General features: G+C 55.9%; 2 protein-coding genes across 10 annotated transcripts in view; one reads left to right on the top strand and one right to left on the bottom strand.

Moving 5' to 3' along the window:
* The window catches only part of ADA (adenosine deaminase), a 28,748-nt gene extending 14,087 nt beyond the window's left edge, over positions 1 to 14,661 (top strand). For 2 of the 9 annotated variants that reach the window (XM_089896939.1, XM_022592327.3), the window contains 10 exons: positions 5,063 to 5,185; positions 7,996 to 8,139; positions 8,785 to 8,900; positions 10,057 to 10,184; positions 10,878 to 10,949; positions 11,031 to 11,132; positions 11,396 to 11,460; positions 13,069 to 13,198; positions 13,826 to 13,928; positions 14,379 to 14,661. In XM_089896939.1, the coding sequence (XP_089753065.1) occupies positions 5,063 to 5,185; positions 7,996 to 8,139; positions 8,785 to 8,900; positions 10,057 to 10,184; positions 10,878 to 10,949; positions 11,031 to 11,132; positions 11,396 to 11,460; positions 13,069 to 13,198; positions 13,826 to 13,928; positions 14,379 to 14,392 (997 nt within the window). In that variant the 3' untranslated portion in view covers positions 14,393 to 14,661. Of the gene's footprint in view, positions 1 to 5,062; positions 5,186 to 7,995; positions 8,140 to 8,784; positions 8,901 to 10,056; positions 10,185 to 10,877; positions 10,950 to 11,030; positions 11,133 to 11,395; positions 11,461 to 13,068; positions 13,455 to 13,558; positions 13,929 to 14,378 lie in introns of those variants that run through there. The other 7 variants (XM_089896940.1, XR_016387927.1, XR_004024102.2 and 4 more) reach the window with 7 other exon arrangements.
* Positions 14,662 to 15,176: 515 nt separating this feature from the next.
* Positions 15,177 to 16,682, bottom strand: part of PKIG (cAMP-dependent protein kinase inhibitor gamma) — a 100,554-nt gene continuing 99,048 nt past the window's right edge. Inside the window, exon 5 of the mRNA XM_089896946.1 lies at positions 15,177 to 15,906. Coding sequence (XP_089753072.1) covers positions 15,827 to 15,906 — 80 coding nt within the window. The 3' untranslated portion in view covers positions 15,177 to 15,826. The remainder of the gene's footprint in view (positions 15,907 to 16,682) is intronic.

Below are 16,682 nucleotides of genomic sequence, written 5' to 3'. Positions count from 1 at the left end.
CCTGACCATTGCCCCTGCCAGCTGGAGGTTTAGGTAAAGTATTGCACAAAAAACACTTAGCGAGGGCGAGCAGGCTACATGCTCCATAAATGTCACTTAACGATAATATTATTAATTGGAACCTATGGCTCTGACTCACTGGGGTTAAGCCCCTTGGATTATCTCTGCCTGTCCTTTGCCCATGTCAAGTGCCGGTTATTGATGCAGGGACCTTAATGAGGCCATTAGGGTGGGTTAACCGGGCACCAAGATGGGGTCTAATCGCGGGTGCTCATTAAAGGGTCACATAGCGCTCATTAGTGGAGCAAGAAGGTGAAAGTGTCCAGGGCGGGGTAAAGGGAGGAGGAAAAGGAACAGCCCTTGTGGGGCAACTGGTCGGATTTTCTGTTTCCCACAACCACTTGGCATCTCGGCAACTGTCTAGGCACCTCCATGGGCCCTAGAAAGGTGGGTGTGGGTTTGATCCAGCTGGAGTTTGATCTTGAGGTCAGCAGGCAGGGGGACCGGGGAGTTGGTCAGACTGGGATATGGACAGAACACGCTGGAGGACTCCCAGCTGTGAGTGAGCTGGGCTGAGAGGGGGAAGGAGGGCAGCATCTGGCCCGTGGCCCCTCCCTCACCCTGGCCAAATCCAGTAGCCTCTTTTCTGCCCCTGTGACTTGGGCCTCAGTTGACTGTGTTCTCACCTGTTTCTTTTTTTTTTAATTAATTTATTTATTCATTTATTTTTGGCTGTGTTGGGTCTTCGTTGCTGCATGCGGGCTTTCTCTAGTTGCAGTGAGCGGGGGCTACTTTTCGTTGCGGTGCGCGGGCTTCTCGTTGCGGTGGCTTCTCATTGCCGAGCACGGGCTCTAGGCATGCGGGCTTCAGTAGTGGCACGTGGGCTCATTAGTTGTGTCTCGCGGGCTCTAGAACGCAGGCTCAGTAGTTGTGGTGCACGGGCTTAGTTGCTCCGCGGCATGTGGGATCTTCCCGGACCAGGGCTCGAACCCGTGTCCCCTGCATTGGCAGGCGGTTTCTTAACCACTGCGCCACCAGGGAAGCCCTCACCTGTTTCATTTTGTTCTTTTTTTTTTTTTTTTTTTGGCTGCACCACACAGCTTGTGGGACCCTAGTTCCCTGACCAGGGATCGAACCCCAGCCCTTGGCAGTGAGAGCACAGAGTCCTAACCACTGGACCACCAGGGAATTCTCTCACCTGTTTCTTCTTATTCCATCTTCTCTCCGGGGGCTTAACTTCTTTCTCAATCTCCTTCCTGCCAGCTCTTCTCCAAAGCACATTCTGAATCTGGCCACCGTCTCCTCCCTGTCACCATCCTGGTCTGAGCCATTGGACTATTGCAGTGGCCTCCGGACTAGTCTCCAGGTGTCCACCCTGGCCTCCCCCATCTACTGTCCCCACAGTACTGTAGTCAGAACAGTCATCTCAAAACATAGAGTAATCAGATCACTTCCTTTCTCAAATCCTCCTGCCGTGCTCAGGGTCAAAGCCAAAGCCTACACACGTTCCTTGAAGTCCTACAAAGCCTGTGTTAACCTCTCTTCTCAAACATGCCAGATCTTGTAAACAGAGAGTTTGGGTAATTTGCTCAAGGTCACACAGCCTTTATTTTTTAAAAAAATTTAAAATTTTATTTATTTATTTTTGGCTGCCTTGGGTCTTTGTTGCTGTGCGCGGGCTTTCTCTAGTTGCGTCGAGCTGGGACAACTCTTTGTTGCGGTGCGTGGGCTTCTCATTTAAGTGGCTTCTCGTTGTGGAGCATGGGCTGTAGGCATGTGGGCTCAGTAGTTGTGGCACGTGGGCTCGTAGTTGTGGCACGTGGGCTCTAGAGCGCAGGCTCAGTAGTTGTGGTGCACGGGCTTAGTTGCTCCGCGGCATGTGGGATCTTCCCAGACCAGGGGTCAAACCCGTGTCCCCTGCATCGGCAGGCGGATTCTCAACCATTGCGCCACTAGGGGAGTCCCACACAGCCTTTAAATAAGAGCTGGGATTTAAACCCAGGCCATTGGGCTTCAGAGTCTGCCATCTTTCCCTGGACACACAAATAGTCTCATTTGTTCCTCCCTGTACCTTGAAAACAAAGTACCATCTGTGTTTTACCGACAAGGATATGGAGGTCCTCAAGGGGACAGCTCCTGCCCAGGGTGATCTGGTACCTACAGGAGGAGGATGGACTTTGAACTCCATACTGGGCTCTCAGTGTGTCACCCAGCGTGGAGGGCAGAGGACTGAGCAGCACCCGGGGCATGGCCATGGCTATGGGGAAGCAGGGCCATCTAAGAGCTGAGCTTGGCCCTGCGTGGAGGGAGCCTTGGCTGTGGTTAGGGGCTGTGGGTGGCAGGGGACCTAGGAACAACTCCTTCCTGCCTCGACCTTGGGTCCCAGACAGGATCTTTACAGCTCAGTCTGAGTAGCTTCCGGAGGCCCAGTCCCCTGTGAGGCGCTGGATCTCCCCTAGGGGACCGTTGTGGTAGCTCTGGCTTCTGCCCTGTTTCCCTCTGTCTGTTCCCCACACCACAGCCAGGAGGAGCTCTTTAAAAAGTACATCTTTTCATGTCACTCCCCTGCTTAGAATCCTTCATTGGCTTCCGGTGCTTTCAGGATAAGGTCCCAGCTCCTGCGAAGCCCCCATCTGGCAGCTGGCTCATCTACCACTGACCCTGCTCTGAACTGTAGCCTCCCTGCCCTGGAATTCCCTCGGTGCTTCTGCCTGGGGCTCTCAGCAGGGCTCTGACCCCGCCTGCCTGGATCTCTCCGCCTGCTCCCTCAGGGGAAAAGGACAGTCTAAATCTTCTGCTTAAATGTCACCCCCTCCGAAAGGCCTTCCCAGGCCACTCTATCTGTGGGGTAAAAAGATCTCTCTTGGGTGGCTGTTGAGGAGAGAGGCTGGAGAAGAGACTAGTTGGAGAAATATTTAAGGAGAAATAATTAGGACTTGGGGACCGGCTATTGGTGGGTAAGGGAGATGGAGTCTGGGGGAGCCCCCTGTCTCTGGTTCAGGCAGCTGGATGGATGGAGGAGCCATATTAGGAAATGTGGAGCCTGGGAGGGGGAGGGGTCTGGGGGGAGGGGAAAGGGGACGATCAGACACACAGGTCTGCCTTGGTCACGGCTATCCATCCAGTGCCCAGCACATCGTGGGCCCTCAGATGCTGATGTGCAGAGGGAGAGGACTGAAAGCTCTGGATCTCTGGATCGGTCCAGGGGGCCTGGGGCAAATGTGGCCGTTGTGTTTGGGAATATGGGGGTCAGAGCCTTAGCCACACCTCCTCTGCCTTCCACCCACCAGCTTCCAGAAAGATATCCAAAATATAGTATCTAACAACTGGTACGGGCTCTGCAGAGGCTACGGTGACTGGGGACGGCCTCATGAGGGTGACCTTGGGGCAGACTGACCAGCAGGGGAAGGCCCAAGGGCGCTGAGCACCTGACCTCGGTGCTAGGACTGTTCCCCGGGGCTTCATCTTCCCCGGGGACGTCTCGCAGGGATGGGAGTCTGACTGGCAAACTGGGCAACAGGGTGACCCCGTGGTGATACCCACTGGTCACTCATAGGTTCTGGGGTCATGCAGAAGGGGATGAGGGCATATTTAGGAGGTTTAGGGAACAGGTATTTATGTAGGGAAACACTTTAATATTTTAATAACAGAAGCTATTAAAGGACTTCAACACTCGGGTTGAATTTCCATTTCTTTGGCAATGTCCTCCCTTCTATCTTCTGTTCTTGCTTTGTGGATAACTGGAGGCTGAATCTCCTGGTTTAATCACATAATTTTCTTAATCATTTGCTCCTTTTTTTTTTTTTTTTTTGCGGTACGCGGGCCTCTCACTGTTGTGGCCTCTCGCGTTGCGGAGCGCAGGCTCTAGACGCGCAGGCTCAGCGGCCATGGCTCACGGACCCAGCCACTCCGCGGCACGTGGGATCCTCCCGGACCGGGGCACGAACCCGCATCCCCTGCATCTGCAGGCGGACTCTCAACCACTGCGCCACCAGGGAAGCCCCCATTTGCTCCTATTTTTTATCTTTTGTTCTACCTGCTGGAGGATTTTCTCAACTTTATTTTCCATTCCTTTTATTACAGCCTGATGGGCGTGGCCATATTCTTCCAACTCTCCAAGAGCTCTTTCTTACTTTCTGAATGCCCTGTCTTTAAAAAGGGATGCTCTTGTTTCAAGGATGTAACATCGTCTCCTCTCTTTGAGGCTATTCATTTTGGGTTTTTAAGTTTTCTGTTCTCTGCATTTCTCTGTTTCTGTAGAGTGCCTTTGGTCTTTTGTCCCTCATGGTAGAAGCATTTCTTGACAGGTGTCCTTGGCCTGTCCCTTTTATCTTAAAGGTGGGAAAACTGAGGCCAGGGGTGACCCATGAGTTGGGGCAGAGCCAGGAGGAGCAGAGGAGGCTGGAGCATGAGAAGCGGGGAAGGCAGCCCAGCCTTGCACCCTGCTGGTCCTGGCTGGGGGAGGTGGAGATGCCAGTGGAGAGGAGGAGGCCCCAGACCAGAAGGGCCGTTCTCCGCCAGCCCTTACCGAGTGGTTGCCGTGGCCCAGCCGTGTGTGGGAGGCTGTGGTCAGGGAGGGGAGAGTGCTGGCAGGGTGGATGGCTGGGCTGGCTTCCCTCTCCCAGCGCAGTGGGCCAGGCCGGCTTCCCTGGTGTGCCGGCCAGAGGGAGGGTGGCGGAGGGAAGTCTGGCGCCTGCTCCTGTCCCAGGCAGTGTGTGCTGCAGCTCTTGCCCTGATAACCCCTGACCTGGCACGCGACCAGCCGGCTCTACCGAGGGCTTGCCCTGGCACCTTCCCTGTCCCCAGGAACCAGGGTGTGTGCGTGTGTTCATGTGCACTTTAAGTGGACTTTAATCCCAATTGTCCCCCTTGAGATTTGCTGGCTGGTCATGGCCTTGGGGACAGAAGATCCTAGAAGGATTCAGGTCCTGGTTCTATATGCCCTGGGCCTCAGTTTTCCCATCTGTCCAATGAGAGGGGTCAGATGCCCCCCCCACCCCCCGCAAGGAGTTGGTAAGGTCCTGCCCAGGGTTGTCCATCACCCTCATTGTTTTGTCCCCAGGAAGCGGGGCATCACCCTCCCTGCCAACACACCAGAGGAGCTGCAGGACATCATCGGCATGGACAAGCCGCTCAGCCTCCCGGGCTTCCTGGCCAAGTTCGCCTACTACATGCCCGCCATCGCGTAAGTCTTCCCACCCGCCCCGAACCCTGGACAGCGTCGGTCCCTGTGCCCACATCGGGCTGCCTGCACACCTCAGCCTGTGAGGTGGGAGAAGGCGCTGTATAACCCTGCTCCGCCTCTCACCATTGTGTGCACTCCTGCAAATCTCTCCATGCTTTTGGGCCTCGGTTTTCCCTTCTGGAAAATGGGTATGATGGGCTGAACCTCCTTCAACTTCTATAGAAAAGTGACAGAATGTGGGGGTTAAGAACATAGATCCTAGTAGCAGATTCTTTCAAGAAATAACTTCGACGCTGGGCAAATTTGCCCTCTCTGGGCCTCAGTTCCCTTATCTAGACAATGGGGCTTATGACCCTCTCTACCTCCTAGGGCTGAGGCTTGGGATGGACACAGCACTGTCCTCAGCAAGCCTCCTCTTACTAGGAGGACAATTGCTACCTGTATCGACAGCCAGGCACTGCTGTTTTTATGTTACTTTTCATTCCTTCCATTTTTTGATAGCAGAATATCTTAGATATAGAGGAATATAATGTGTGTACAGTTCACAGAACTATTCTCTTTGTAGCTGTCCACAGTCCTGTGAGCTAGACACACTCCTCATTTGCAGAGGAGGAAATGAAGGCTCAGGAAAGTGAAGGAACTTGCCCAGGACCACACAGGTGGCAAGGGGTGAAGCCCAGATTCTCGTCCTGATGTCGCCTTGAGCCTCCTGGCATGAGGCAGAGTTTCCCAAGGCAGGCAAGAATGGGGCCTTGGCGGTCAGTGCTGCCAGAGCTCAGGAGGGAGAAGACGTAGAGGGGGCTGGGGGAGTCAGGGAAGGCTGCCTGGAGGAGAAAGTGTGGTCTGGGCCTTGGGAGAGAAAGGCTGTGATATTGTCCAGAGGGCTGGACCTGAGGAACGGTCTGGAGGAAGGGTTGTTGGAGCACCACTGAGGAAGGTGTGTGAGGCCGGTGGAGGCCTTTGGCTGGGTAAGTAGCAGGACAGGAATGAGGAGTCCTGGGGAAGGAAGATGTATGCCAAGGCTGCTGGCTGCTTTCTGGAAGCTTCTGGGCTCTGCCTGGAAGGCATCGACTGCCCCCATCCTTGGCCTGGGTCAGCAGATGGTCTGGCATACATGCTGCCTCTCCCCCGGACGAGGAGCGTCTCCCATGCCACTGCCCAGGTGGCTCCTGTCTCTCGGCCACAAGACAGAAGAGGACCAGCTTCCTGAAGGCTTAAGCCGCTTTTGATTTGCATTTCCTTGGTGACTAGTGATGTCAGGCACCATTTCATGGGCCTGTTGGCCATTTGTATGTCTTGAGAAATGTCTATTCAGGTCCTTTGCCTACTTTTTATCAGTTTTTGTTGCTTGTTTTGCTACTGAATCGTAGGAGTTCCTTCCACATTTTGGGTGTTAGCCCCTTATCAGATGTGTGGTTTGCAAATATTTTCTCCCATTGGTAGGTTGCCTGTCACTCTGTTGATGGTTTCCTTTGCTGTGTAGAAGCTCTTTAGTTTGGTGCAGTCCCCCTTGTCTATTTTTGCTTTTTGTTGCCTGCGTGTGTCCTTTTCTCCTATTTCTCCTCCCTGCTAGCAGGCCTACACCTATCACTCAACAAATACTTCAGTGGCTGCAATGTCCTAGGCTCTGTCCTTGGCTGAGGGATCGTAGCCGACGAGACAGAGGGAGGGGTCCTTGTCTCATGGAGACTACGTTCTAGTTGGGGAGGTGAAAGCCAGCTAATAAAGAAACCACGTGATCTGTGATGTCGAGTGGTGATAAGGGCCATGGAGAAAACTGAAGCCCAGGGGAAGAGGTGAAAAAGGGTGAGATATTTTAAAATGAGGTGGTCAGGGCTTCCCTGGTGGCGCAGTGGTTGAGAGTCCACCTGCCGATGCAGGGGACACGGGTTTGTGCCCCGGTCCGGGAAGATCCCACATGCCGTGGAGCGGCTGGGCCCGTGACCATGGCCGCTGAGCCCCTGTGCGTCCGGAGCCTGTGCTCTGCAACGGGAGAGGCCACAACAGTGAGAGGCCCGCGTACCGCAAAATAAATAAATAAATAAAATAAATGGTGGTCAGGGAAGGCTTCCCTGAGGAGGTGAGGCTGGAGGTGGGCTCTGAATGGAGGGAGGAGGGAGCATAGGGTGATCTGGGTGAAAAGCCTGCAGGCTGGGGTGCTGCAAACACGAAGGCCCTGACGTGGGAACAAGCTTGGTTGTTCGCTGGACAGAAAGAAGGCCCTGGAGGAGTCATGGAAGGAGCGGGAGGCTGGCAGGGGCCCAGATTACGCAGGCCTTGTGGGGGGTTGGGAGGTGGGGTTGAGGCTTACTCTACGAGGTGGGAGGCCATTAGGGTTCAGAGTGGAGGAGTGATGTTGATTTCCTTTTTTTTTTTGCCCACGCTGCACAGCTTGTGGGATTTTAGTGCCCCGACCAGGGATTGAACCTGGGCCCTGAGCAGTGAGAGCATGAAGTCCTAACCACTGGACTGCCAGGGAATTCCCTCTTTGATTTCCATTTTTAAAAGATTGAGCTAGCTGCTCTACAGGGGCAAGCGTGGAGACCAGGAGGCCAGTTAGAGAGGTGAGGTGGTTAGAACCAGGGCAGAGGGGGCGAGAACTGGCATCGAGTTTGGAAGCAGAGCTGACAGGACGTGCTGTGCTTCTAGGATTTTCTCCAGCAGATGCCCGGAGCTTTGGGCTGGGTGATGCGAGATTGGGGGGCCACACATGGGTTTGATCTGCTATGGGCAGGGGACAGCTTTGTTATTCCTGGAGCTCCCAAGGGACTTGGGGCAGTTTGTCCCCAGCCACTCTCTTCCCTTCCCAGGGGCTGCCGGGAGGCCATCAAAAGGACTGCCTACGAGTTTGTGGAGATGAAGGCCAAGGAGGGCGTGGTGTACATGGAGGTGCGCTACAGCCCGCACCTGCTGGCCAACTCCAAAGTGGAGCCGATCCCCTGGAACCAGGCTGAGTGAGTGACCGTCTGGAGGGCTGTGCTGGTGCTGTGGCAGGGTGGCCTGACCCAAGACCACGAGGGGCAGCCTGGGAGGCCGTGGCCCAAGCAAGACTTTGGTCTGGCTCCCTGAACTGTCCCACAGCTTATCCAGTGACTCTTAGGGGTCCTATCCTAACCCTGCAACCAAAGTGAGTTTGGCCCACTCCTGCCCCTCTGCCTGGACCCCAGGGATGTCTAAGCGGTACCACTCAACCACCTTGCTCCCTTCTAGCCATGACTCTGATACTTGTGGACAAGTGGGAATCACAACAGGTGAGCTTAGCTTAGCAGTGCTCTCCATCTTGGGTGGGAGGAGGGCTGTGTCTGACAACCCCCCGAACTGGGACAGTCTTCGCAGGTCTGGAAGCGTCCAGGCAGTTCCAAGGAAGCTGGAAGGGGGTGCGCTAGGGCTTGGGGCTATCTCCCTCGTCCTTTCCTCAGAGGCAGTGGGTTAGTGGGGCTGAGGGCTTCTCCTGGAAGACCCGTCTTCCTCCTCTTTCTCTCCTCCTTTCCTTCCCCTCTTTACTCCCCCGCCTCCCCTCCCTCCTCTGTCCCAGTCCCAGGGCTGTCCTTTAGGTCTGTCTTTGTCTCAGGCCCACCCCTACTCTTCTCTGCACACAGAGGGGACCTCACCCCGGATGAGGTGGTGTGTCTAGTGGACCAGGGCCTGCAAGACGGAGAGCGGGACTTCGGGGTGAAGGTGCGGTCCATTCTGTGCTGCATGCGCCACCAGCCCAGTGAGTGCGACCTCGGCCCCGTCCCTGGCTGCCCATCTGATGCCACCACAACCTCCTGGCCGGGCACAGGGGCCATACCGGTGCCCATGGTCTCTCTTGAGCCCATCAGTTGGACCTCGGGTCTTCCTCCTGGGCAAGCTCGGAACTTCCTGCAACAGAATTTTCTCCCCAGGGAGGCTGAGCCTGGGAGCCACGTGACCTGCAGGAGGCTTAAAATCAAGGGAGGCTGAACGACAGAGAAAAGCCTAAGCCTGGTTCCTGTCAGGCCGCAGTCCTCCCTCGAGACCCTGTGGGCCAGGCCCCCTCCTGTCAGGGCTGTGGAACCTGGGACTAGGTCTCAGTGCCAGGGCCTGAGGGGTTTCCCTGTGACTGACACTGGCCACAGCTCCAGGGCTTGTGCTTCCAAGGCAGAGCCCTGCTGTCTGACTCTCTCCAGGTCACATCACCTCTCTGGATCTCAGACGTGCCTTGTCACAGGAGGTGACCGTAGTTACCCCATTCTCTGCTCTAAGGAGTAGTGAGCCCACGGCGCGGGGCTAGTGTCAACCTGCAGGGCCTCCCTGTGCAGAGTGGCTTGGAGTATTTTCTCTAATCCTCACAGGGGTCTAGGAGACAGGGCCACCATCGTTTATCCCCATTTGACAGATGAGGAAACTGAGGTAGAGAGAGGCTCAATCAGGAAGGCACAAAGCCCGGAGCAGAACCCAGGGCCATCTGGTTCCAAAGCCTGTGGTTGGTCATTCTTTTTAAAACACTTTACAATGACCAACGTTAGCAATGTGTTTAGTAACACTAGTGGGAGCTGTTTTAGGTTTAAATGTTAAACTGTGCGGACCTCCATCTCATCTGCTAAGTGGAGGTGGGTGTGGGGATCGAAAGAGGATTGCTATCTGTCGTTTACTGAGCCCAGGCCCTGACCTCGGTGTCTCACACGTGCGGCCTCGGCAAAGCCTCGCTGTGACCGTGAGCCACAGCACATGCCCCTCCACCCCCACCCCCGGCGAGGAGAGGATGCTAAGGCCCCGAAGGCCGCGGGGTCAGACCTTGAAGATGGGACACTGGGCCCTCTGCCTTGTGCTGGCCTTGGGTGGGAGGGCTGGGAGGGTCTCTCTCCTCCACGCTGCTGCCAGAGGCCCAGCGGGCATCTCGCCCACAGGCTGGTCCCCCGAGGTGGTGGAGCTGTGTAAGAAATACCGGCAGCAGACCGTGGTGGCCATCGACCTGGCCGGAGATGAGACCATCCAAGGCAGCACCCTCTTCCCTGAACACGTGCAGGCCTACGCGGTGGGTCCCGGGGGACGGAGGCAGAGGAGAGGCTGGCTCTGGGGGAGCCCCGTGGGGAGCTGGTCTCTATACCAGTAGCAGGAAGGCACACCGACGGGGGATCACGAGGCCTCCTGGGCTCCCAAGTGTGTGTGACCGGGTCTAGGAGCTCTAGAAGTTGGGAACCTGGTATGAAAGAAAAAACCCCACTTGGTGCTGGAGGGTCCTGTGTTGGAGCCTTCAGGCCTAATGATTCGCTGTGTGACCTTGGGCGAGACTGTCTCTTCTCTGGGCCTGTTTCATCTGCGGGGATGACTGTGTTGGAGCAGACGTCTCGAAGCCTCATGCTGTGCCTCCCGTGGAAGGGGTGAAGCATGGGGTGGAGAGTAGGGGCTCTGGCATCTCTTCCTAGCGGTCTGGCCCTGGTCGTGATACCTGAGATTCAGTCCCTCCCCGCTCCCTGTAAGACAGGCATTAGAGCAGTTGTGAATATGACGTAAGGTAGCTAAACCATTTCCTACAGTGTCTGACTCGTAATAACTGTCTAATAAAGGAGGGCTACCACTTAAATGATTACAAAAACGAAACCCACCCTACCTCCCTGTCTGGGAGCCAGCCAGGTTGACTCAGCCCCAGAGCGTAGTGGAGGCAGGGCCGGCAGGGCCTGCGGGGCCAAGCCCCAGGCTACCCCTGACCGAGCCCTCGCCCTTCCAGGAGGCCGTGAAGAGCGGCATACACCGCACGGTCCACGCCGGGGAGGTGGGCTCGGCCGAGGTGGTGAGAGAGGTGAGTGGCTGGGCCGGCGGTGGGGCCCTTCTCCCCGCTCGCCCCTTGGCCCGCGCTGGGTTCCACGCTGCTTGTCAACAGGCCGTGGACGTGCTCAAGACCGAGAGGCTGGGGCACGGCTACCACACTCTGGAGGACCCGGCCCTCTACAACAGGCTGCGGCAGGAAAACATGCACTTCGAGGTGAGGGCTGGGGAGGGGGAGGTCAGGGGAGCGGTGGAGAGCGCGGAGGGTCCTGCAGCCGCGGGGAGCGTGGGCCACGGGCCTTGGAGCTGCTGGGTGGGGGGAGAAAGGCAGGACTGATGGCTCCTGGGACTCTGCTGCGAGGGGACTCCGCTGTGACTGGGGCGAGAACGGCGCCGTTGGAGGTGGCGCCAGCTGGCCTGGGGACGGGGGTCAGCGGTGGCCCTGGGGGCTTCATGCCAGCCACCCGCCTGCTCTTCCAGGTCTGCCCCTGGTCCAGCTACCTCACCGGCACCTGGAAGCCAGGCGTGGAGCATGCGGTCGTTCGGTGAGGCCGGGTCCCCTGGGCTCCGTTCAGTTTTGTACTAGGAAAGCCAAGGGTGGGAAGGGGATGCAGGGACTGGGCGCTGGTCCCCGCGGGGTCTCCTGGGTGTGAAAGCTCTTCAAATGCTTGGGAAGCGGGCGCTACTGTCCCCGTCTTACAAGTGAGGAAGCTAAAGTCTGGATGTGGTGTAACTTGATTATGAGGCCACCAAGCTATTGGATAGCACAGCTGGGGGCCCTGTAGCTCATCCAGCTATAGCAGAATGCCCTGCTACCCCAAGGGAAACTTCCACACTCCAGATTCCGCCTCCTAGGAATTAGGAAGATGAGTCTCTCTTGCTCACGTGGTCTCTGCTCCTGGCCGCTCTGGGCATTCCCCCAGCACATCCTGAAGCTTTCCCCAGGAGAGCCTGTCCCGTCCCACCCCACCCCGATGCTGCCCCATAGGCTTAACTAAGAAGCTTTGGCCCTTCTTCAGGTTGCCCTGGGACTGAGCCCTGGGCGAGGCCTCAGGAGGGAAAAGCTGACCCAGAAGTTCACTAAGAACTCGGGGTGACCATATTCAGGCCAGCACTGATGGTCTGTCCGCCAAGCTTACGAGAAGGAGGAGCTTGGGCTCGCTCACACTCTGATTACAAGGCGGGCCTGAGCTGCTTTAGGAGTGTGGAGTGTGCAGTACCTACAGGACACCCAAGTGGAGGCTCTTGGAGGCATGTGGGCATACAGCCTGTGGGCTGGAGAAAGACTCAGAGTCACCTAGAGATACGGTGGTTTTAGGAGAAGTGATGGCCTCAGCAGACGGTGGAGCACGAGGGCCTAGGATTCTGGTAACTGACTACTGCTGAACTGAATGAGTAAGCACTTCAGAACTCTAATGGAAACTGATGGACTCGTAAAAGTGCCAGCAGAAGATCAAGGTGAAAAAATCACGTGGGGCTGAGTGAACTGATGAGGATGATTATAAGTTTTGTGATTTTCTGATTGAATAAAAAAAAAAAAAAAAGAGGGCCTAGGCGAGAATCCAGGACAGTGACACTGAAGGCACAGGCAGGAGGAAAGCCAGAAGTGCGGTGTCCAAGCAATCTAGGGAAAAGGTCAACAGTACAAAATTCTGCTCCACAAGTCGGGTGAGGTCAGAGCTAGGAAAAGTCCATTGGATTTAATAAGATGGTGGCCAGGGACTATGCTCAGAACAGGCCCCATGGCGCATCTGCTGAGTCAGATCCCAGGGGGGCTGAGGACGGCTGGCGAAGGGGGCAGACAACCCTCGCAGAGTGCGGCAGAGTGTGGAGGGCAGGGCCGGGGTGGGGGGGTAGCTAGAGCGGGCTGTTGCTTTTCTGGCCTCGCCAAGCCGGCCCCTCTCCTGCCTTTGCCTGGCTCTGACCTGGCTGGATGGCTTTAAGTCTTGAGTTGCTAGTAATGTGGCCTTGGACAAGTCACCCGAGTTCCCTGAATTTGTGTCTTCCTCTGTACAACGAGGAGAACCTCCAGGCCTGTCCAAGGGTGCCGCGCGGTTCAAAGGAGTGTGGATGTCCACGTGCAGAGACTGTTTACACAGCAGTAATGGGAGGCGCTTCTCCCCCTCCCCCCCCCACCCCCCTGCATTGTCCAGGTTCAAAAACGACCAGGCTAATTACTCCCTCAACACGGATGACCCACTCATCTTCAAGTCCACCCTGGACACTGATTACCAGATGACCAAACAGGACATGGGCTTCACTGAAGAGGAGTTTAAGAGACTGGTGAGTGGGTGTGTGCCTTGACTCTGGGCCCTGGGAGTGTGTGAGGCCTGCAGGTCCCGTCCAGGGCCCGGAAGCCCTGGAGGATGAGGGGTGAGTCTGCTGCAACAGGCCAGGCCAAGGCAGACCTGGAGTTTGATGCCTTCCACGGAGAGGACATCTTCGGCTGAGATCCTGACCTAGGACTGGGTTTTTTATCCTCTGCTTCGGTCAAGTGCCTTGAAAGACTCTGAAAGCTGTCAACCATCTCCCCAGAAAGGTGTGCTCAGCTATACATTTTGCACACACTTTTCAGGCCACTCAGAGACCCCAGGATGAGCCCTTGATTTCAGTGGTTCTGATATCCCAAGTCTGTCCCTGCAGGACTGTCTCTCTGGCGCCACACATCCCACCCCGTCTCTCAAAGGTTTCTCCAGCCTCCCTGCCACATCTGTGTGTCGCGTCCTGCCACGTTAAGAACACACAACCTCACAGTCTCTGCTCTGGCAGCTGCTGCCGCGTGACCTTGGACAAGGCCTCACCACTCTGAGCTTAATGAATTGCCCATGTTTAATGGACTGTCACTAGATTGCTAAGGACTCCCTCCTATGCTCTCTGGTTTCACACTGTCCGCCGTGCTGGCCCTTCCAGAACATCAACGCGGCAAAGTCCAGTTTCCTCCCAGAAGATGAGAAGAGGGAGCTTCTTGATCTGCTCTATAAAGCCTATGGGATGCCACCTTTGGCCTCTGCAGGTATGTTTCTGACGGAGCTGCTGGGCTGGTGCCCTGCCCTGGCTCCCACCTGTCTTTCCAGGGACTTCTAGCAAGATATGCCCTCCCTTCCTCTCCCGGGCAGCACCAGGGATGCGTCCTCCCTCACTGCACAGGCTCACTTCCTGCATAATGCTGTGAGGCTGGTCTGAGGAGGAGCCCTTCTCAAGCCCACTCCCAAGGTCTTGGCAACTTGGGGCATCTCCAGGGCTGCCCAAAGCCAAGGGCAGGGAGTTGAGCCCAGGGTGCAGCTAGGTTCTGCTTCCTTCCTTCCTGTGTGGCCTTGACAGAGCCTTTCCTTGCTCCAAGCCTCAGTCTCCCCATCTGTAGAAAGGGGTTCCTCTCTGGCTCTGATGTTCTGTGATTTTTTTTTTTTTTTAATGTCCTGGGTACTACAAGTTGCCTCACCTTTCTGCTTCTCTTGGCAAGCAGGGCAGTGTCCCTGAAGACATCGTGGCCACCTCACCCTGTGGATGGAGTCCTCACAACTCCCTTTACTCCTTCCAGGGAGACTATGATTTCCAGAGTCAGCTACTGATGCTCGTGAAGCCCACATGCCTGCTTCTGTACACACATATACCTCCGCCTGGCCGTGTCTCTCCTCTGATTGTGTGCCCGGGCCAGGATCAGGGCCTGCGGCTGGTTGAATGTGAATCCCTCCCTCCTCTGGTAACCTGTGCTGAAAATCTGGTGCTTAATAAAGAAAACAACAGCTGGGGTTGTGCAGCACGTGGTGTGTGGCGCTGCGGTCGGAGCGGGCCAACTTGGGTTTGTGGAGAACGGAAGGAGCCCCTGGGGCCCCCAGATGCAGGCAGCCTGCCCAGCAGCAGGGTCCCGAGAGCCCAGTGGGCTCTGTGAATGGGAAGGGGGGGCAAGGCAGGGCCCAAAGCCTGCTCTCCGTCCAGAAGAAACCAGGCTTCTCTTGAAGGCTTATCTGCTTAAATGCTCCCTGAACTCTTAACCCCTTCCTACTCTAGGTCCTAAGCGGGGAAACCTTCCTTTTGGGTCCCCAAAGCTGTGAACTGGGGTGAGAGAGGGTGAGATGGAAGATGATTCTTCAGATACTGGCCTGAGGTGTGGTGCTGGCCTCTGCGGTACCCCGGCATCTTCTCAGGTACTTCATTCCGTGGAAGCCTGGGGCAGCGATGGGTCCCAGCTAATCATGGCCTTGGGGAAACAAGGCCCAGCCCCTGCTTTTGCTGTTTAAAGGAGAAATAATCATCTTAAACCTATCACACAAATCAGCATTTATTTCCTGGGTCCTAGGTGTCACTTATCTTGGTAGAAAGGGCAAAGAGTTAATCAGAGTTTTGAGCACAAGATCCCTTCGCTAAAAATGGATCTGTGAAGCTCCATGAGGGAACCTCAGAGCTGCATAGATGGTCAAAGAGTTTAACTTACAATGGCTTCCAAAATAAAAGGTAAATTGTCAGCTCCCTCCCTCTCTGCTGAGAAAAGGTTTAAAGTTTCTAAAAAGTTTAAAAGTGCTTCTTAAAAAAGGGATAAGAAGGTCCTGACACAGAAGGCTGGCTGGGTTGGAGAAGAGGGGGCAGAGCTAGAATGCGGTCCCTGCCCCAGCTGTTCACCCAGGTGGCAGGACCCAGCCCCTGAGTCCCAGCACCTGCTGAATAAATAACATCCTGTGGTTACAGTGTCTTGAAAGTGTACCCGGGCAAGTGAGGAGGTGGTGGGAGCGTGGAGCCTGGGGGTGTGGGCAGAGGGCCTTCCCAGGGTAGGGGCCACGGGAGCCTCTGGGGCTGCCTTTCAGTCTGGCCTGGCTTGCCTGGAACACATTGCTCAGAGGAAAGGCTGCTGGGCCAGTGCCAGGGCTTTCCGTCCACGGCGCGTCACTCTTCCAGCCTCCTCGGGCAAGGTCATGTTCAAGATGAGGTGGTCCCATCGCTGCTCTTGGGCTGGCTGCTACCTTCCTTGTCTGGGGTGCCCACCTCCGCCTGTCCTTCTGCAGAGGAGAGAGAAAGGAGCACATACACAAACGTAATGCATAGAAAGAGGTCCAGAGGGGCCCAGCCACAGCAGTAACAGTGGATAAGCCCTGGGGAGCAGGACAGGATTGGGGGGTAGTAGCTAAAGGGAACTTTAGCCTAGTCTGTAACATTTTAATTTCTACAAAGAAAATGTGCATGTGCTGTTACTAGTATAATTAAAGTGAAGAAAAGGCCAGGATCATGGCTGGATGCTTGTAGCTGGGGAGGGTCAGGATATTTGTGTGGGGTGTCTAGAGTCCCAGCATGTGCTCAGCAAACAGTAGTTCTTGTAAGACAGAGAAGGGCATCAGGAGATGCCAGCCCAGGGGAGCACCAGGGGTGGCCTGCAGCAGGGGCTGGGGTGGAGCCCGTCGCTGTTTCACTGTGCTGTGTCCCCACCAGACCACCCCCATCTCCCTCTGTGGCCTCTGTCTTTGCACCCTTAGGCTAAGCCTTTCACGTGAGTAGGGAGACACTACCCTGCGCCCAGATCCTGAGGCTGCAGACTGGCAAGTACTTTCCATGCAGTCATACAGCAGCCTGGAGGTGTGATGAGGGTCATGATACGACTCGGATGAGAAAAACAAGGCTCAGAGAGGTGAACCGAGTTGCCTGAGAGCCAAACAGTGGAGGGAGCAGTGTCCCTTCCGCTAACTAGAAGGCTGCCGCCTAAAGGAGCGCTCTCTAGGGTTTGTAAAGACCCATCACTGACACCGCCTCATTCTGCCCTGGCAGCTGGCTTCAGAGGTGG

This window comes from Delphinapterus leucas, chromosome 15, assembly GCF_059928025.1.
Source record: "Delphinapterus leucas isolate spDelLeu-1000000601 "Yukka" chromosome 15, BTC_Dleu_Yukka2, whole genome shotgun sequence".
Taxonomy (NCBI): Eukaryota; Metazoa; Chordata; class Mammalia; order Artiodactyla; family Monodontidae; genus Delphinapterus; species Delphinapterus leucas.
This window is presented reverse-complemented; position numbering and strand designations above follow the sequence as displayed.